This window comes from Equus przewalskii, chromosome 5 (assembly GCF_037783145.1).
Source record: "Equus przewalskii isolate Varuska chromosome 5, EquPr2, whole genome shotgun sequence".
Lineage (NCBI taxonomy): Eukaryota > Metazoa > Chordata > Mammalia > Perissodactyla > Equidae > Equus > Equus przewalskii.
The window spans coordinates 3,473,130-3,493,560 of NC_091835.1; the positions used below are offsets into that span (position 1 = coordinate 3,473,130).

A 20,431-nucleotide genomic window follows, 5' to 3' on the forward strand; every position below is an offset into this window, starting at 1 on the left:
ATGGAGGTGTGGTAATCAATCCCTTCGTGAGAAATGACAATATATGTGAGGGCACATCACTTCTCATGATGAATTAACAGACTGTCCCATATGAGAAGATTTAAAACTAGAGCATTTGACATGAAGTTGTTTCTTTACTAGTCAAAAAGGTTAGCTCTATCTTGATCCATGGCAGACATTACCTTTGGACTTTACTTTCAAGACATCTGAAGATGAAGAGAAAGATATCTCTTCTTACTAGCTTCTCTGGGAGAGTATGGTTTGTACCTTAAAAATGCCTGTTTTGGGGGCTGGCCTGGTGGCGTAGTGGTTAAGTGTACATGCTCCTCTTCAGTGGCCCAGGGTTCACAGGTTCAGATCCTGGGTGTGGACCTACCTACTGCTATCAAGCCATGCTGTGGTGGTGTCTCATGTACAAAATAGAGGAAGATTGGCACAGATGTTAGCAAGAGTCTTCCTCAAGCAAAAAGAGGAAGACTGGCAACAGATGTTAGCTCAGGGTTAATCCTCCTCACCAAAAAAAAAAAAAAAGCCCGTTTTTGTGGCAGTTTTGGTTGGTTTCACATTCTACTAAGGGTAAATGTGCAAATACATTCAAAAGCAGGGTGAGTCCTAATATTTCATTTCATAGGTATTTTCCCATGATAGTTAAACGTTTAACTGAACAAGACAAACTAGAGTCAAAAATAAAAGGCAAACTTTTAAGCGAGTTTGCAGCAATCAGTGTACTATTTAACTGATATGTTTTTAAAACATCAATATTAGAAACTAATACAAGCCTTCAATATTTCTGAGCTATTTCTATTAAAAATATAGTCCTTGGAATTACAGGGTCTTGAAAAATGAAAAGACAGTCCTTACATAAAAGAACTAAAAATGTACAATAAGAAGGAAGCTGTTTTTGTTTTAACAGACGGATATTTACATGGTACATCTGGTCCGGTCGCTTTGTGTAGGACAAAAGAGCTTTAAACTGACAATTAGACATAAAGAACAAACTTCTTAAGCTGAAAATTGTCAAACATTGAATAGGTTACAAAGTAGTCCTGTAAAAAATCAACATTCCTGAGGTGTTTGGAAATAAACTAGGTATTTGTTCAGAATAATGTAGACTTATCAACCCTAAGTCAGAGGAAGACTTCATGACACTGGAAGGTTCCTCAAATACCTCTCACTCCTGGTTACATGATACACATATATAACATCAACTAATTTTACAAAGTAATCGTTTTTAGGTCATATATCCAAATAAAGAATTATATACTACATACTGGTTTCATTGAAAGCTAAGGTTTTACTCAGAATTTTATAGCAGGTTTTATTGAAAACACAAAGTAATTCTTATTTTCTTAAAATGAGATGAACAAAAAAAGTCAAACAATTCCTGCACTGATCTGCTTACTCAAGGATATTTTATTTATCTATCTTTGAACAAGACCTTAGTGTTACAAGTAATAAGTATGTTAGAAATATGGTAGTGTTAAGGAATATTTGGCTTTTTTAGAATATGAGACAATGAATAAATTTCCTTTGGATATTAGAATCTTTCATTTTCAGTTTTTTTTAAAATTCCATTTTTAAGCAATAAATAATTTTTTGTAAGAATCTGAATCCAGTACAATTCCACGGCCAAAACTGAATTTCAGATATGGCATAAAATCACTTGAGACTGTATGGCATTCTTACTTTTTTCTCTTTATAATTTATGCAAAGGAATTTATAAAATGCACATATACTATACATTTCCATGTCCTAAAAATATCTACTCTTCTGTTTTAAATACTTAATAGGGCATTAGAGTACATGAGAAATATACCTGAAATACTAATTAGAAAAAATCTGCAATCCTAGTTTCTCCTAGATTTAAAAAATAACAAGTATGCTAAGTATTATTTTGATTAATAGGGGTCCAGGGCTTAATTGAAACACTATTTCCTCAGTGTATTGGGCGTAATAAAGACAATTAAAGGGAGTAATATATAACATATGAAGCACACTAATCAAATTTCTAGGAAGGAAAGGACTATAATCACTTGTTAAAGTAAAAATCTAACAGACAAACTAATAAAAATCCTTTTTGTAGCAGAAGCACTGAACTCATCATTAAAAACTCACATAAATACTGTTATAAATTTATATAAAGCAAATTAGATGATTTGTGCAGTAAATCTTAAGAGTTTAAAAAATAAACCAGTACTTGTTATTTTCCTATAACTTTATATAATACTTTCTAATTTGTTATTTCTCTCTCCTTTCCCTCTCCTGTCACTCCCTCTTAAAATGGCATTTAAATGTCACAGAAAAAGATCTGGTTTTTTTCTCTCAGCCATTCATTTTGTTTTCAGGGTCACAATTGCTAGATATGTTTAAATTTAGCCAACACATCATAATAAAATAAAGCAACTCTAATGAAATATCCAGAACTAAGACAAACAGAATAGCTCTAAATAGCCCATAATAAATAAAAATATTTTGAAAAAACAAAAAAATCAAACACTGACGATTGTTGTACAAATAAAACTCAGACTGTATCATTTCACTTTTTTTCCTGAATGGACAATATTTCAGAAACAGGATATAGCACTGCCATAACAAAAGTAAGAAAGGTTACAATTTCTTCCATTATTATCGAGAAAAGTGGGAAATAGGGGCTGGCCCAGTGGCACAGCAGTTAAGTTCCCACACTCCGCTTTGGTGGCCAAGGGTTCCCGGGTTCGGATCCCGAGCGTGGACCAACCTACACACTGCTCATCAAGTCACACTGTGGCAGGCATCCCACATATAAAGGAGAGGAAGATGGGCACAGATATTGGCTCAGGGTCAATCTTCCTCAAAATAAACGTGGGAAATAAGATATGGAAGTTGTTAGCAGGAATTATCTGCTACTGAAAACAGATTTTCACATTAATCTGATACTTCTGGAATTAATAAAATTATATTGTTCACAAATCATTGTCAGAAAACAAACATTTCCATGGCAAATACTATCAAACACCACCAAAGTACTTCTGCTCTTTAAGGGGCTCTGATTTACTAGCTATTTGTAAAATGGGCATCCCTTCAAAATTTAAAAATGTTATCAATGACTGTAATCAAAATTTAAGATATGCAATCAAATCAAGTAATCACAGTTTTGTCCACTTAAACTTATTTTCTATTCCTGTGCGAAATATATTCTTCAGGTACTAATTAGCAAAAGTAAGAGAGGGAAAATTCAATATTACTTTACACTTTTTCCTGTTGGTGTTCAGCAACAGAGGGAGCTTTTCCAAAAGTATTCATTAAGATGAAATGTATTTTAAATGAGCAAATTATGTTTGGAACTGGAAGAGCGCAATCAGAAACTGTCTACATCAGGGATCCCGGTTAGATTTAGGTTAGCAGACCGTAGCAGAGAAGTAATTCTGCTGTTGTGAAGATCATCTGACTTGAAGACCCATTCCATTTTATGCAAATCTATTTTAAAAAGTTAAAACAAACTGGAGGAAACTGTTAAAAAATGTTTGGAGTGAAGACTACTGTTTTACTTTTTAAGGTTTTGTGACAGTGAGAGACCAGCAGCAAATCACAGGGAGAAAAGATCACACATTGTATTTGGTATCATGTGATATTAGCAACATAGGGAGGTGTAACCTCCAATTAAGGGATTTGACAAACTTACATAGCTAATGTGCAATGAGCCCATTCTAAAATCCAGATGTCCTGACCTCTTGACTTCCAGATAGCACTCTTTTTTTTTTTAATCATTTTGAGTTAACTTAATAAGGTTCAAGTTTTATGGAAGAAACATATGGGGCTGTATCATTTATCCGAAAGCACAGAGTACAGATTCTGGAGTTTGGCTGTCTTGGTTTGAATTCAGGCTCTGCCTGTGTGACCTCTCTGTGCCTCAGTCTCCTCACCTATAAAACAGGAATAATAATAGCGAGAAGCTCTCTTGACTGATGGCCTCTCCATTCCCTTTGAAAAGCACACTGTCAGGAGCCGGAAAACACTGAATTTCTGGTGCTCATATAACACTTCCCACAGTTGAACTGATAGTCACTAAGCATCCGTTATGTTAGCCAAATTATCTATGCCATTTGTTATGATAATTATGTAAATTATTCAAATATCCATATTCCAATGATATAAGTGCAAAAATAAAGTTTTTTCTATAAAAACAAATTTTACCACTTTGGAAAGATTCAATAAAGGTGAGTTGATTTTTAAAAACATTAAAGAATTGGAAAAGGGCAAAGATAATTGTAAATATTAGTGAAAAAAATTTTTTAAATTTAATAGAAGTCTGATTGCTTCATAAGAGTCTTTAAGTTTTTTAGGAAACTGAAAATGGAATTAGAGCTGATGTATTATGAGTGTGATATGAGGCCAGAAAAGTTACTTGGAACTCTAAAACCAAATTCCTCAGTGAAAGAAAAGGGCCTGGAGTTATAGCCAAAGACAAATGATTAAATATATATTTTATATTTATATTTTTTAATGTAAAGATCTTTTTTTATTAAAAGAATATCCCATGTTACTAGACTTAAAAACTACCTGGTTTTGCTCATATGAGATAAAAGGGCTTTAATTAAAGAAATAATCCATGTGAAGTGCTTAGTACAATGCCTAGTGTCCAGGGCGAGCTCAAGAAATGCTGGATATTATCTGTAAATAATCTAACTATTGGGACTACACAATCAAAACCAAGATCATATAAGATTGGGGAAAAAAAAAAAAGAAAAAAAGCTAGCAGTGATTGAATTTATACCGTATCCCAGACATTTCTGAAGCGCTCAGAATGCTGAAGCTGCAAACACTCCTGTGCCGTCCTGGCCAGAAGACACAGTCCTCCTCAATGCTCACCCTTCCAGCCAAGGAAACCAACGTTCCCATAAGTCATCATTTCCATATAACAAGATTTTCAATTGGGTTTTGAAGCAAGAACCCAATCAGAGAACGGCAATTCTTTCCAGGAGTCACTCCTATTACCTTTCATTGTCCCCAGGCTCATAACAAGTTAGATCGTGATACAGTGAAAATCAAGGCCTGATCCAGGAGGGGACAGCCTATACACTGAAAGAATTGCAAAAGTCTGCCAATTTGTATCAGCACGAGTCTAGATAGCATGTAAGGGAATGGACTGATTCTCAGGCTTTTACCAAGAAGATGAACTAAAATGCTGAAGTGGGCCAAATTTATCACTATATGTGCATTTACTTGGGATTTCGGATTTAATATACTGCCTTGAGCAGGTGGGAGTGACTGGTTTATTGAATCTTTGATTTAATGATGGTTGAAATACTAAAAAGTTGAAATGTCACAATTTTTCTGGCATAGCAAAGTGGAAGAATTCCAAAAGCTCAAGTAAGTAAGAATACTGGAAAGGATCTATTACGAACCACCCTGGTCAGCCCTCCCCTAATCATACCCATGGAAGGGTCTGCATGACTTTCCCTTCACCAAAGAATTACACCGGTGAGGAAAGAACGAGTATGCCTGAAAAGCTTTATGGTAACTGTCTTCTCTAGGCTGGAGAGAACAACTGGGCTCCTTGATTTACGTGATCACAGAGTAGCGGAGGCTATGAAGTAGGAATTAATTTCAGGAAGGTGCAATTATCTTAACAAGCCATAGGATGACATGAGGTGACAATCAGAGTGTTTTGTGCCACAAGGTTCTATAGCAATGGCTAATTGATTATGGAGTCCCCAAGAACGAAAAAGATAGTTAGACTACCAACGTGCTAACTGATTTACATTGAAAGAAAAACTCTAGGTCTTGGGCGCAAAATCCCAACTTGAGTCACCATAGTGGGATTCACGATCTCTTATCGAGTGCCTAGATAAGCAATAAGCCTATTCACAACACCCTGGGTCATACAGTTTTAGGTGGAGACTGAGCCCCTTTCAGGAAGGGCCCTGAAACCTGGCCACCCATGTATGCTATGAATCTTCCTCTAAGTCATTTCAGAATTACCTGTGGACATTTATGATGGTGACTGTGCACTGGAAAAAGGAAAATACCAAGTCTTTCTCAAGGCTTTTAGACAGTTCTATTAGATTAGCTCTGAACTGACATTCGTCCCTGGAACCAGAATTGCCACTGTGGCCCACCAGTCAAACTGGGGCCTTACGGAGGTCAAGATATATATGGAGACTTTACCCAAGTCCATCTGACAGTATTGTGGGAACAAATATATTTAGTAATGGGGAGAATACTCACATTAGTTCCCTGACCTATGGAGGGAAGGCCATCATAAAAAGTCAAGAAAAATGCTGTCCAATGCAAATATGAGTCACATATGTAATCTTAAATTTTCTAGTAGCCACATTTAAAAGAGGTGGAATTAACTTTAATATATTTTATTTATCAAAAATTTCAACATGTGGCCCTAACCATATTTAGGTGCATAATAGCCACATGCGGCTAGTGGCTACCATGTTAGAGATTGCAGTCCTAGAATTATCACCTCTCCCAAGACAGTAAACTAAAACGGGAAAGACACGGAGTGGTGATTCCTACAACCTTTGTACTCTTTGTTAGGCTAACTCAAGACCTAGACGGTTCTGTGAATGAATACAGACTTAATCACACCATAATGCCAGCGGCAGACGCAGCTCTAGCTGTAGTGTCTTTCCTGGCACATATTAACATAGCCCGACACCAGGTATGAAGCTATTGACTTAATTTCTTTTTAAAATAGTTCCTTATCAACAGAGATAATCAGAAGCAGTTTGCGCTTACACTGCAAGGACAGCATACTTTCACTATCTTACCTTAAGGCTAGGTCAACTCTCCTCTCTGTCACGGTATAGTTGAAAGAAATGTTGTTCATCTTGACATCCCACAGTACATCAAGCTGGAACATTACATTCGTGGGATTATACTGATTGGACATGGCGAGCAGGAAGTAGTAAACAACTGAGATGCCTCAGTAAGATATACGATAGAAGAGAGGAGATAATCTCCATGAAAAGTTCAGAGACTTGCAGCATTGGTGAAATTTTATGGGCCCAGCGATCTGAGTTCAGAGAGCACTGGGACAAGAAATGGATCTGCAGCATACCTCTGCTGTGATGAAAGCTCCCTAAACTTTTAGCTCTAAGATCCAGCCATGCAATGATTTTTTGAAATGCTGTATGACATCTTGGTCAATAGAAGCATAAGAGTGTAGATCTCTAATGGTTTTAGAGTAAAGGCATATGATCTTCTACCAAAAATTATTACTCTATTTGAAAAGCAGCTCCTAACTTGCCATTGGACTCTAGTTAAGACTGCGTACTGGTCCATGGGACTCCAGATGACTATGTGGCCCAAACTACGAAAAATGAACTAGGTGTTACCTGATTTAATATATCATAAGATGTGCACAAGAGCATTTCATTGTTAAATAAAACTTGGACCATGCAGGTTTGGGAAGCCGAAGCATACTTCATGAGCAAGTAGCTCAGCTGTCCCTGAGACCTGCTACTTCTGCTTCACAATCTCTCCTTCAACCCACATCTACGGCCTCATGGGGTGTTCTCAACGATTAATTAATGGAGAAGGAAACCATGTAGACTTAGTTTGTAAATGGATTGAGTGGTACTTGGTACTAACTGTGACTACTGTGTTACAGGCCCACTGAAGGGGGCTGGTCCTGAAACACAGTAGTGAAAGGATATACCTCCAGCAGACAGATTTTCAGATTGTATATTTTACATGGAAGGAGAGAGAGCTGAAGTAATGAGACACGGCATAGCCATACGGTCAAGGACGTGGAAGAACAAGACTGGAAGACTGGTGACAGAAGGTCTAGGGCAGAGTTATGTGGATGAACCTCTCAGAATTGGCACAAACTGTGACAATATGGTATCCTAGGTGAATGCCCTCTAAAGGGCATCCACTATGGAGAAGATTTTTAGTAATCTGGACAAGATTATCTGATGGATGACCCAAAACAATCACACAATCTATTTTAAGAATGTCATTCAGATTCCTTTCCTAGCTACCCTGGTCGTTGCTGTAGGGGCCCATGTACAAAGTGACAATGGGAGCAGGGGTGGAAACTATGTATGGATTCGACAACATGGACTTCTCCCTACCTATGACTAATTTGACTACCACCACTGCTGAGTTCACAACTTTCCAATGCTGAGACTCCAATATGGTGCCAGTCATTCTACAGGAGAATGACCCAGTCAGCTGGAGGCAGGTAGGTTATGTGAGACTCCTTCCAACATGAAGGAGGCAAAAATTTACCCTCAGAGGAATTAATAGTTATCCAGATACATATTTACAGATATTCGGGATATAGATTTCCTCCCCTTCCTTCAGTACTTTTGTAAGCTCCTCTGCATGGATTTAACCGAATGCCTTAAAATATTGCCTTCAATTAGAACATTCATTTTATGGCAAAGGACATACAGCAAAGAGCTTAAACCTGTAGATTCCACTGATCATACCTCATGCCCCATCATCCAGGATCAGCTGGCTAAACAGAGTGATAAAATGACCTACCAGTGGAGTGGTTCGTGTATGGTTGCTAGCTGGGGGAAGTTTGGGTATGTTCTATAGGATATGATATATGCCTAAAGCCATCTCCTCCATGGCTGGAATACATGAGTCTAAGAAGAAAGAGGTTAGGGTAGGAGTGGCCACACGACAAAGCGATCAAATAACTTACTTAAAGGATTTTTACTTCCTGTGCTGAACTCTTGGCATCTGTGTCAGGGGACCTCAGTGTCAGGGGAGAATATTTCCACCAGAGATCAGAGTTCTGGTGCTGTCATATTGGGAGCTGAGGCTACTCTCTGGCTATTTGGGACATGTCAAGCTACTCAACTAACAGGGAGAGAAGTGGGCTATTGGTTGGTAATTTTTCCAGATTACCAAATGATTTGGGATTGTTGCTATATGCCAGGGCAAGGACAACTATGTTCGGAACTCAGGAGATTCACTGGGACACCTCTTAAAAAAACTTGCCCAATAATCTTGCTTATTAAAAAATTGCAGTAATCCAAGGAAGGCAGAACCACCAAATACACAGAACTTGCAGGAATTAAGGTTTGGGTCACCCATCAGATAAAGAACGTTGTCAGTCCAGGTGCAAAAAAGAAAAGATGGAATAGGTATTGCAAGAAGAAATCTATAATAATCAGTTTGAGCTTTCTGACCAATTAGAGAAGCATGGACTTCAGCAGTTAGGTTTCATGTCCTATCTATTATGAAAAACACTGGTGATGGTTAACATTTTAGATTCCAGTTGGAAGTATGACTGAATTGATATCACCCCTTCATGCTGGAAGACATCCCTCTCCTCTTCCTCTCATCATTCCATTAAACTCTTGTTTTGTTTTTTTTTTTTTGGTGAAGAAGTTTGGCCCTGAGCTAACATCTGTTGCCAATCTTCCTCTTTTTGCTTGAAGAAGGTTGTCCCTGAGCTAACATCTGTGTCAATCTTCCTCCATTTTGTATGTGAGATGCCGCCTCAGCATGGCTTGACGACTGGTATGTAGGTCCACACCCAGGATCCGAACCTGTGAACCCTTAAGTGAGGAAGTGGAGTGTGGGAACCCAACCACTATGCCACCAGGCTGGCCCCCATTAAACTGTCTTTAATTAGGCAGTCTGAGATGCTATCTATTCATATATCTGCAAAAAATATGACTCGATATACCAAATTGCAAAATTAGCATGATAGCAGTTATAGCGACCATGCCTTTATTATTTTTAACCTCAAAGCAGAAATATATTTATCTACAAAATACATAACTTCACAGAAACAGCTTTGCTTTATATACACAAACTTTATAATTACATAGAATCATGTAAATGATGTCAAGCATGTTGCCTGGCCAAAGCCAATGGGGGTGGCCTACTTTTGGGGTGACATCTTTCCCTCCCTGCACCTCTTCATTAGCCACCAACCAGGAGTCCCTAGATGGGCCATGCCTAATTTGCATAACAAAGCTGGTTGCAGCCGCCCAGCTCAATCTAACACAAAAACTAAGGTGTCTTAAATTCTTAGACACTACCACAGGGATAGATCTGTTAAAAGAACAAAAAGGAAATCAAGGAAACAGATGAATATGAATGATTTCCAGAGGTGTAACCAGGCATTGAACCTAAGAGCAATACTGCAATCCCAGGTAAATTAACATATTACACTAAACCCCAATACTCAAAGCAACGCAATTTTGCAAAGAATGAAAACTTCCAATGAAATCAACTTCATGCAATAGGTACGTTCACAAAAACTGACGTTTTATATAACCCTTGGTCAACTCAATAATACTTTCATAAGCCAGAAAACATGGATAGCTAAAGAAAATAACTCTCATGTCTTAAAAATATCTTTCAATAGAGTGATTTTTATAATAAAACAATGCTACTTTAAGTTGTAATTTTCACTGCAAAATTTTAAAATAAAATATAAAATGTAAAAATTGGAAATAGGTGCATTATTTGGAATCAGGGAAGACGTGAATATATATATACTTAAAATATTTTGTTTTAAAGTTTGCATTAATTTCTTTTTCTGTAACTGCCCCAAATTTAAGAGTTAATGTCTAAAATAGTTTTACATATTTCACATTCATGTTAAAAAACTAAGTAAAGCCTTAAGGATTAACGGGAGAAATGTAAAGAAAGATAATACAAGCATTACCTCACAATGCACAGTGCTCTCTAACATAATTTGTCAGTGTAGATGAAAATATCACTTCCATCATATCTTCATATTAAAATTAAATTTTAAAATGTCATTACGGACAGAAGGAGTATATAAAACTGACTTGAGAGTATTCTATATTAATTTTTCACCTTTAACTTCTTGGTTATGGCAATTCATGCTATCAGTCAAATGAGATTCATTCAGATTTCTAATCATTCTCCCTCTTTTATGCACTATAGTCTGGCATTTTTAAAAAATCAAACTTATTCTAGATATTTTAATGATTATTTATGAAGCAGAGAAAAGTTTCAGAGAGCATCCACTAACCATAATTTGAGGGTTAAAGAAACAAGGAGAGTTAAAATGGAATACAAAATACTTTAACAGCCAATTTTCTAATGAGCATAATAGCTTCAAGTTTAAAAATAGCAATATTTGATTTCCCACTGAGGTCCCAGCCTGGGCATCACAGCACTCAAAAAATATCACAGCTCTCTTCTCCTGTAGGACAACATCAGCATGTAACTCTGATGTTTTACTAGATTTTCAATTAATCTGGATTACCATAATTACCGCTTTATTAATAACTATAAAATTTTAAAATCATAGAAAATTTATAGAACAGCTTTTCCTTACTTCAAAGGCTTGGCATAAGAGACACTTCAGTTGACTGTGCTCCTTTTTGCTAAGTCTATAAGTCTAAAAAGAAGGACCATATGCATCCTGCAAGATTTATCATTATTCAAGGAACACAAAAACATTGTCAAGATCATTCCTACTATATGCCAAAGCTATAAGTTACTTTGTGTTATTCTATAGCACTCTCCTGGAATTCTCACATTTTAGCTCTCTTCTCCAAGAGCTGGTGACACTCACCAGAGTGGGTCCTGAGGTGTCCTGTGAGGGCGTCCCTTCTTCTACAGGCATAGCTACAGAAAGGACATTTGAACGGCTTCTCTCCAGAGTGTAACTTTATGTGTCTCAGAAGGTTGCCCTTCTGAGTAAAAGAAGCTCCACACTGGTTACAGTGGAAGGGACGTTCACCTGCAGGAAGGAAAAGAGGTGGGAAAGTTCAAGTAGGTCATGTGCAAGTGACTGATCTGCTGCACACTGTCAACCAGAGCCAGTTCTCTGTGCTAAGAATGCTCATCTCCCTCCTCAGTCTTCTAAATCTTTATCTTCCTGGAATTTGCTTTGCTAATACCAAAGTGCCAAACTTGAAGTCAAGTGTTGTTGCCCCTCTTCCTATAAATTTCACAAGATTCCTGTCATCGACTGAAAAGAATAACAGTAATAGCACTGACCATTGGTTAAACAACGAGTTGCCAGCACGTTACCGACTTTACTGACTGCTTTACACACAATATTTCAATCCTCATAATGCCATTACTAATTGGGTAAATAATTTCAATTTACAAATGAAGAAATTGAAGTTCAAGTATCCAAGTATCTGATTAAAGTTTGACTACAAAATCTTGCTCTCTTTATTGTACCTTTAAATGAATTTTTAAAAACCACAGAAATTTTGAGTTTGAGTTAGAAGGGACCTTTAGTCTAACTCTCTCATTTAGCTGATAATTTTCTTATCCTGGGGTCAAAGAGGTTCAATAAATTAAATAGGTTACAAAGCTGATTACCAAAAAAATCTCCTAATAGAGCCCAAGTTTCTCAATTCTAGCCACTAACAGTGAAACCTTTGAAAAAGTTTCCTGATATAATCAGGAAAAGTCCAAAGAAAATTATTCATCCAGACATTTCCTGTATATTCTCTTTTTGTTGTGAAAATCATGGGTTTGATAGGAAACTTGTCTCCTATTACTGATGTTGCTATAAAATTGTTTGTCAGAATTATCGGTTTAGTCTGTTGCCATTAACTGGCTGTCACTCATGTCATCAAACATAAAAACATGTAGCTGATGAAGCAGTAAAACTGGCAAGTAGGGTCTACTGATAATTTTAATCAAGCCACAAAGGAAACACTATTAAATTTGTCTATCTCTAAAGAAAGGCATGAAATAAATTATAAATTAAAATATAAGGAGTACAGATATAACATATTAAAGTTGAAAGTTGAGAATAAAAATAAAATTAAAAATTCCTTTTTGGTTAAACTAGACCATATCTGTACTTGAGATTAGATGATGATTATAATTTCAATAATTTTTAAAACATTTTAAACTCAGTTATCATGCTTAAGATCTTTGAAACATTCATAATAACAGTGAATAATGAAACCTCAATATTTTGGGGGGCCCTTTAATATAAACTCAATGATTCTTTTTATTAAAGAAAACTAGAAGACACAAAGAAGATAAACTGTGGTCACTTTCTGGCAGTGCCCACTGCACATTCTATCATACAGATTTGTTATAAAACCTAAAGAAATTGAAAAATTGATAGATCAGACGTATCTCAAATTCATTAGTACTTGCTCATTTTGGAACTTAATAAGCTACATACCAAAAAAGGATAATCTGTGTGTGTGTAGGAAGGGTTAAGCTTTTTTCTTAAGAAATCTGGAGATCTTATGAGCCAAGTTTACAAAAAGACCTATACTGATGTGTTAGCTGGAAAAAAATTATCCATCATGTTAAAGTTACTTTAAATTTTATCTTACTTAACTTTGATTCATTTAATAAAACTAACAAATTAAATAAACACTAAATACAGCTTAAAAGAGAAATACTTTATCTAAAACCTCTCATATGAAGGCTTACAAAATAAAGTTTTAAAATAAATCTAATTTTGGTAAATCTTTTTATTTTACACACAGATACACATGCACACAGATACCGCTTAAGTGAATTCTTTGACTTTTTTTCAATGGCATAGCAGTCTACAACTTTTTAAAATCAGAATTTTCTACTCCCCACCCCTGCCATAAAATCAGCAATAAAAAGGAAGAAGGGAGCACTTTTTTCATGAAGTTAACTTTTTAGACAGTAGGAAAATAGCAAACGTAATTATACTTTTCACTCTGAATATTTGATTTTACTTTTGAAATCTATGTAGAGGCAAGTAGCAAATTAATATGACATAACTTTAAAAGGAATTAAATTAGTGTGGTGAACAAAACCATCTAAAATCACGTTGCCTTTGGAAAACACTCCCGCAGCACGCTGAGATCTTCCTTAAGCTGCCTACAATCAAAAATTTAAAAATCCCTAAGTTAGAATTCTGCATTTGTCATTCAAAATAACGCCAATCTACAAATAAAAAAATAATAAAGATAACTCTTTTTAAGATCAATTTTTAAACTCATCTAATTGAGTTTTATGAGACTAGTGACATGGTAATTTAACTTTTACATTTACAAAATATTCCAGATATCTTCGAATATTTTTTAACATGAATTACTTCTGAATTTATATGATCATCTTTAAAGGGGTAGGAGAAGCGACAAGGGGTCTATATGTATTAGGAACACCCCTGTGCTGCTGAGTGTGTAAGCCCTGGTGTGGAAGCATTTGCTAACGATATTCCCACGGCTATGGGAAGTGAAGGAAAGAGATATGATGAAGGTAACCAGTCATGCTCCCATTGTTGAGAAGAGGAAAGAGACAATGATAATAATGAACTTTGATTTTAATCAGATGAAGCTTTGAGTAATCCTGATCTATTTTACATGAATCAAGTTTTGATTTTTTTTTAAATTCTTGGATACTAATCCTATGGCTTTACTCATTTTGGGTTGAAATATGATTAACTACTCTTAATGTCTTGATTGAAATAATTATTTCAACAATTCTCTGTTTTTTATGTGTATGTTCCACACAAAATTTAGTTGGAATTACAGCGAAAACCCTCCATAACGCTACTGTTGGAGACAAGGATGAAAAGAGTTTAACTTATGAGGTTTTTTCATTCTTTTTTTTTTTTATTTATACTTCGTTATAGTCCAGGAATAATACAAATAGAAGTCATATCCAAATCTGTTTAATAACAAATCAAAATTAAGTGGGTTGACTAATTTTTTCTAAAAAGTCATCCCTGTAAAATGTGAGTAATCCTTTTATCCGATGTTTTCAGATATTCCTGGCCTAGGCATTAAAGAAATACGTAAAATGATCTGATAATTAAGTAAAAGGTTCAGTTAGCTACTTATATTATCTATGTAACTTGAAACAACACGTCTCAATTCTTTCTTAACAACGTTTTTTCTTTAATAGACTCAATCATTGGTCCTTTTCCAGTCTTTAGACCTTGTGTGAAAAACATATTACTCATGTTTTTCTTCAGATATAAATAAAAGCAGATTTCAGGAAAACTCCATGAATTTACGAAACACATTAGTGACACAAAGTAATCCAATTCAAAAATGTCAAAATAGCATACTGTATTTGTGATAACTAATCCTTCCGTAGGTGGATACACAAGTCTGGATTAAGAACTTTGGATCCGGGAGAACAATTAAGATGTACTCAAGCTATCCTTCATTTCCACTGTCAATTTTTTTTGTAATCAGTCTACTAATCTACTCAAGGATGAGCAGATTCACTGGATGAAGTAACTACTATTTTTATTATGGAATCAATTATATTTAAATATTTTAAGTACTTTCACAAACATATTTCTAGATCTGTGTTTCAATGTTTAGCTAAAATGCAAGCATACATGCATCAATTTGCTTTGGTAAATCAAAGACAGAGAATGCTCCTGTGTCAGATGGAACAACCACCTACAAATTATGAAAAATCCCAAGTACCTGTAGAGAGGGCCTCGGAGCAAGAGAATGGCTTCACAATGCTGCAATGTATAAAATGTGCTGAAAACTTGAAGTCACAAAGATGGGAGAACTCTACCCCAAAGAGGGGCAAATTTAAGAATATTCTACATTTATAATGTTTGCATCAATTCATGTTTAGGCATGAATTGATTTACTGCCCCTACTTCTTTATTCTCCCTATCTTCCCAGTGAAGAGTGCCTGGAGTATCCGATGACAATATTACCTGATTGCCTACTAAAGTAGCAATACCAAAGACGTAACAGCAAGCTCTTAGTAAGACATGGGAACTGGCACTTTAGTATGAAAGAGAAAGAAGAAGAAGTGAATTAGATCTGATACTCCATGTCATTTTAATGAATTGGGTGGTTGTGTATCTTTTTTCACTGTCAATTTTATATTAGATATTCTATGAGCTAAAAACACACAAATATATATTTCTCAAAGGCTTGATAAGGATTTAAGACAGTGCCTTTTATACTAGCTATAAATAATTGGTGAGGAGGGAAGTTGTAAATTGAATGGTATTAAGGAGAAAACATTTGTTTAATGACTAGATTCTGATTGCATTCTTTCAGTCTACTTTAAAGAAACACAAATAGATTTTTCTATTCTCATAGTACTAACATGGAGTTGAAAATGTCATGATCCACTCAGTTGTATAAACTGCGTCATCAGAAACACATATAAAAATAGCTAATTTAAGGATATATGACAATTTCAAGGTCAACAATGTGTTGCAGGTATCCCAAACCCCTCTACGAACGGCAACTAACTTTAACAAAAATCTTCCAGATCTGAAGAAAGTGAAATAATTTTCACAAAACTCCAAGAAACATTTATTAACAATAAAAGTTCATACAGCTGCAAGAGGACTTTAAATGGCTGTTCAGTCCATTCTCTTGCCTTCACTAGGTGAGTGAATCCCATATTCACAGGGCTCGTGGAAATCTGTATAACTATTTAGAAACATTTTCCATATCAACTAGATGATTCTCAGAATCAAAATAATTCAGCTCTAGTACAGTAGTAAATATCAAGTGGACAGTACAGTGGGTATATAATTATTATTGTTTACAAACCAAGCTGATGAAGATCACTGCAGATACATTAAAACATTGATTAACCGAAATTTTCAAGAGAGCATACTCAGGTTCTTTGAATTTTCTTAACTCAGACCATAAAAAGTTTATTGAAAGCCTTCCAAAAAATGTTTTTAGTATGCTTTTAAGTCTTAAAATGAACACTGTGTGCAACTCAATTGAAAAGTCATGAGACTAATTTTGTTTAGTTTGTATAATGCTAGATGGGAGAAGTTAGACATGTGAATGAGTGTCATCTTCCTCAATAGAATCAGTCTGAGATACTGAATACATTATAACTTTCTTTGAGACCTGCAGTAAGAATTACTTCATGAGAACAACAAACATAGACTCATTATTTCAGTCTTTTCCTTTTTTTCTTATCAAAAATGACACCAAACTTGATCTTTTAATTTTTCCATGAGACATTTTTAAAAATTAAAGAAACATTAGCACTAGTAATATATTTTAAAAATCTAATGCTATTTAAAAAGGAAATTCGAAACAAAAAGTAAAAATGTAACTGACTATATGGTTGGAATAAGGGTATAGGCTCTAAAGTGGAAGATTTTGATTAAGATAACACTATTTGAAAGCGTAACTTCTCACTACAATTTTTAAAGTATCAGCCTTATAGTAATACTTTATCATAAAACATCAGTATATTGATATGGCAAGCTTGGTACACTTGAACAAAACCACTCTTGGCATCGGGAAACTTTAGTTCCAGCCTCACAGTGCCCTTAACTACATGACAGATAAGGGACAAATCCTCTGACTGTTTTGGGCTTCAGTTTCTTCATGTGTAAATGAGAGGTCTGCACTAAAAAGACTCTGACGTACCTTGTATCTCTCATGTTTTCAGCATCTACTTATAAAATTGAAATAAAGTTAACCTTTTAAATTTTAAACTTCTTTACTGTGATTTATTTCTCTTCCAAAAGAGTATCATATTTTAAACCTCTGAGTATTAGTTATTAATATTTAGCTATATACTACTACTTTGCATTATAGTAAAAGCTATCATTACCTTTAAATCAATTTTCATATGAACTCGAAATTTCTTCGTAAGAGTCAGTGATTTGCCTATCTTACCACAATCGCATCTGTTTTTCAAAATTTTTTCTTATTTTGCCAAAGGATTTGAAAAGATTTAAATAAGGCCTTCTCATTCAACTGGACTTTTATATTACTGAAATGTCTAAAAGTATATATTAAATTAATCTGAGGTCTCTTTCCTCACCCTATTCCATGATTACACATTCCTACCCGCACACCCACCATCCTTTGTTATATTCCACCCTAAATATCTCCTTGCAGGACTTATAATCAAAAATTACGGAAGATGGTAACATCCTTGAACTAGGGAAAATAAGTATCTGCCTTCCATAGAGACCCATGGTAGGCAAAGATTGATTGGAAATTGTATTCCAAGAAGTTAACTAGATAAGGTGAAAATGATCCACCCCTACATAAATGCACGAGTGCCATTTTACAAAATAAACTCTTAGCTAGCAAACTCTATTACCTGCCCATGGGTATGGCAAAATATGCATAGAAATACAAGACGATTAAGTTACACAATGAAATTCTCCTATACCTGTGAACCCTTATCATATTATTGCTATATTAAGAACTGTGGAAACTGAATCCCAAACTTCTTTTCTGACATGCTACTCAGATTTGAAGGCTGGAAGTCAAGACCCAGGCTACTCTCTGCTTTTCAGCAATCCAATACTAGCAGAATTTTGAAAAGGTAGTTTCACCATTGCCACCCCTGAATGAAAAGGAAAAAGAATAGATGTCAGGTAATATCAACATCAGATGTCACAGGCAGTCATCAGGTTATTCTTTCAGCTGCTTACCAGTGTGACTCCTTTTATGTACCATAAGCACATTGGGCCCAATGCAAACCATGCCACAGACGTCACATTTCAGTTTACCATTCGGAAGCCGGATTCCTCCCTCGCCTTGAAGCTCCTGGACTTTCCTGTTGTCAGCCACCTCGCTGCTCTCAATGAGGGGTTCCTCTAGGCCGCTACCTTCATCATGGCCCCTGATCTCATCTTCGCGGCTCAGGGGCTTCCTGTCACACTCTTCATCACTCTGCATTTCTAGCTTTACTGAATTTGCTGCAATTTAAAAAGAAGACAAGAAGACATTTTAAATGCATGTTATGTGTTGTCACCTACATTGCTTGTCCATCCACTGCCATTCTATTAACATGGTTGGAAATGCTATATTAAGTAGAATACAGTCCCTACATACCGTGCTCTATGATATTTTAGTGAAGCTTTGGCATGAAAGTGAAGATGTTTCAGGAAAGCTCTAGGTAAATAGAAGGACACTGTATTTCCACACTCATTTATTTCTTTAACTCAGTTATATACTTTTTTTTTTTTTTTTTTGCTGAGAAAGATTTGCCCTGAGCTAACATCCATGGCCAATCCTCCTCTTCTTTTTTTTTTTTTTTAATTTTTTTGTTTGAGGAAGATTAGTCCTGAGCTAACATCTGTGCTGATCTTCCCCTACTTTGTATGTGGGTCACCACCACAGCATGGCTGATGAGTAGAGTAGGTCCATGCTTGGGATCCAAATCCGTGAACCCAGGCCGCTGAGGTGGAGTGTGTAGAGCTTTAACCACTCAGCCATAGGGCTGGGCCCAGTAATATACTTTTTAAGCAAGTCTTTAAATAACTCTAGTATTGGCTTTTAAGTTTGTCACTAAGGATACTGAGACTGAGGTAGGATCACGGAAGAGACAAGATTAGATACTGCTTAATCCACTGAGCCACGATTCCTCTTAAATTAACACACGCACACACACATGCACACACACACACTTCATCTTCTCTGTTTGACGTCAGAGTACTTGTGCCAACCTGCTTCTGTACTGAGCATGAGAAACAACTTGGGATCTTACACAGCAAACGTCTTAGACACACGAAGGCACACTGTCAAGGTAAATACCTCAAAATCAGACTAAACACATATACTCACTTAAGAGCTGTATAAACATAGGGCCGAGTGCACATGTTCTTAAGCTACTCTGCTTTTTTTCTATATGAAAAAACATTCTCTATGGAACACATTAGTCTGCAAATCAAGGTATTCCAACTTTAATCTTTGCACACCAAAAAGCAGTGAATGACAGGAATGGCATAGCATGCATGCACGCACTTGTGACTGTTAAGAAATTTAATGCTTTCTGTTTGCTGTTTTTGGATCATCCCACAGAAAAGTTGGAATTTTGTTAGCACAGCCCTCATTCCGGATTGCTGACAGAGTCTTTTCACAAAGCAGAAGCAAGCTTTAAGTGAATAACAGTTTTTTATCCAATGATCTTGAAATTTCTTAAGAAATCATATCAAAGTTACTGAGCAAAACAAATTATTGGGTATTACTCGAATAGAGGAAATATTTTCATAAAAAGGAAGTAAGTTCTTTTCACTGCAATTGTTTTCTTAGAGAAACCACATATTCTGTGATTTGTCGTTGGTACTCAGGCTAGCTGGTGCCATCACCATGGCTTTCCTCACTCCCTCCCTGGAACTCCCCTGTGAACAAGAAGCAGTGTGCTACGACGAAATCACTGGATGGAGTCAGGAGAACATGGCTATCGTACGGCTCTGACATTTACTAGCAGAATAATCTTGAACTAATTATTGAACCTCTGAATCTTATGGCTTTCATGTGCAAAGTAGAGACAAATTTAGACTACAGAATAAAGTTTGAGCCAGAACAGTCTTGCTATTAAGATGGTGAATCCTGTAACCAGCCTGCTTAGACCTGAATACTAGCGATGGTACTCAATACAAGCAGCATCACCTTTGGCAAGTTACTTAAGTTCTCCACGTCTCTATAAAATGGGGATCAATAGGGCTAATGTGAGCGTTAAATGCGTAAATAGAGAAAACGATCTTGGCTGTTACTTTTCTCTGGACATACCGTGCTGTATTTATTCCATAAGGTTTTTGTGAAGTTCA

The 20,431-nt window shown here is 35.9% G+C and overlaps 1 protein-coding gene across 26 annotated transcripts in view; it reads right to left on the reverse strand.

Annotated features, from left to right (window-relative positions):
- The window catches only part of IKZF2 (IKAROS family zinc finger 2), a 155,254-nt gene that overhangs the window by 39,463 nt on the left and 95,360 nt on the right, over positions 1-20,431 (reverse strand). For 17 of the 26 annotated variants that reach the window (XM_070618213.1, XM_070618207.1, XM_070618210.1 and 14 more), the window contains 2 exons: positions 18,311-18,577; positions 11,516-11,683 (listed from right to left, as the gene is read on the reverse strand). In XM_070618213.1, the coding sequence (XP_070474314.1) occupies positions 11,516-11,683; positions 18,311-18,577 (435 nt within the window). The remainder of the gene's footprint in view (positions 1-11,515; positions 11,684-18,310; positions 18,578-20,431) is intronic. The other 9 variants (XM_070618219.1, XM_070618215.1, XM_070618218.1 and 6 more) reach the window with 1 other exon arrangement.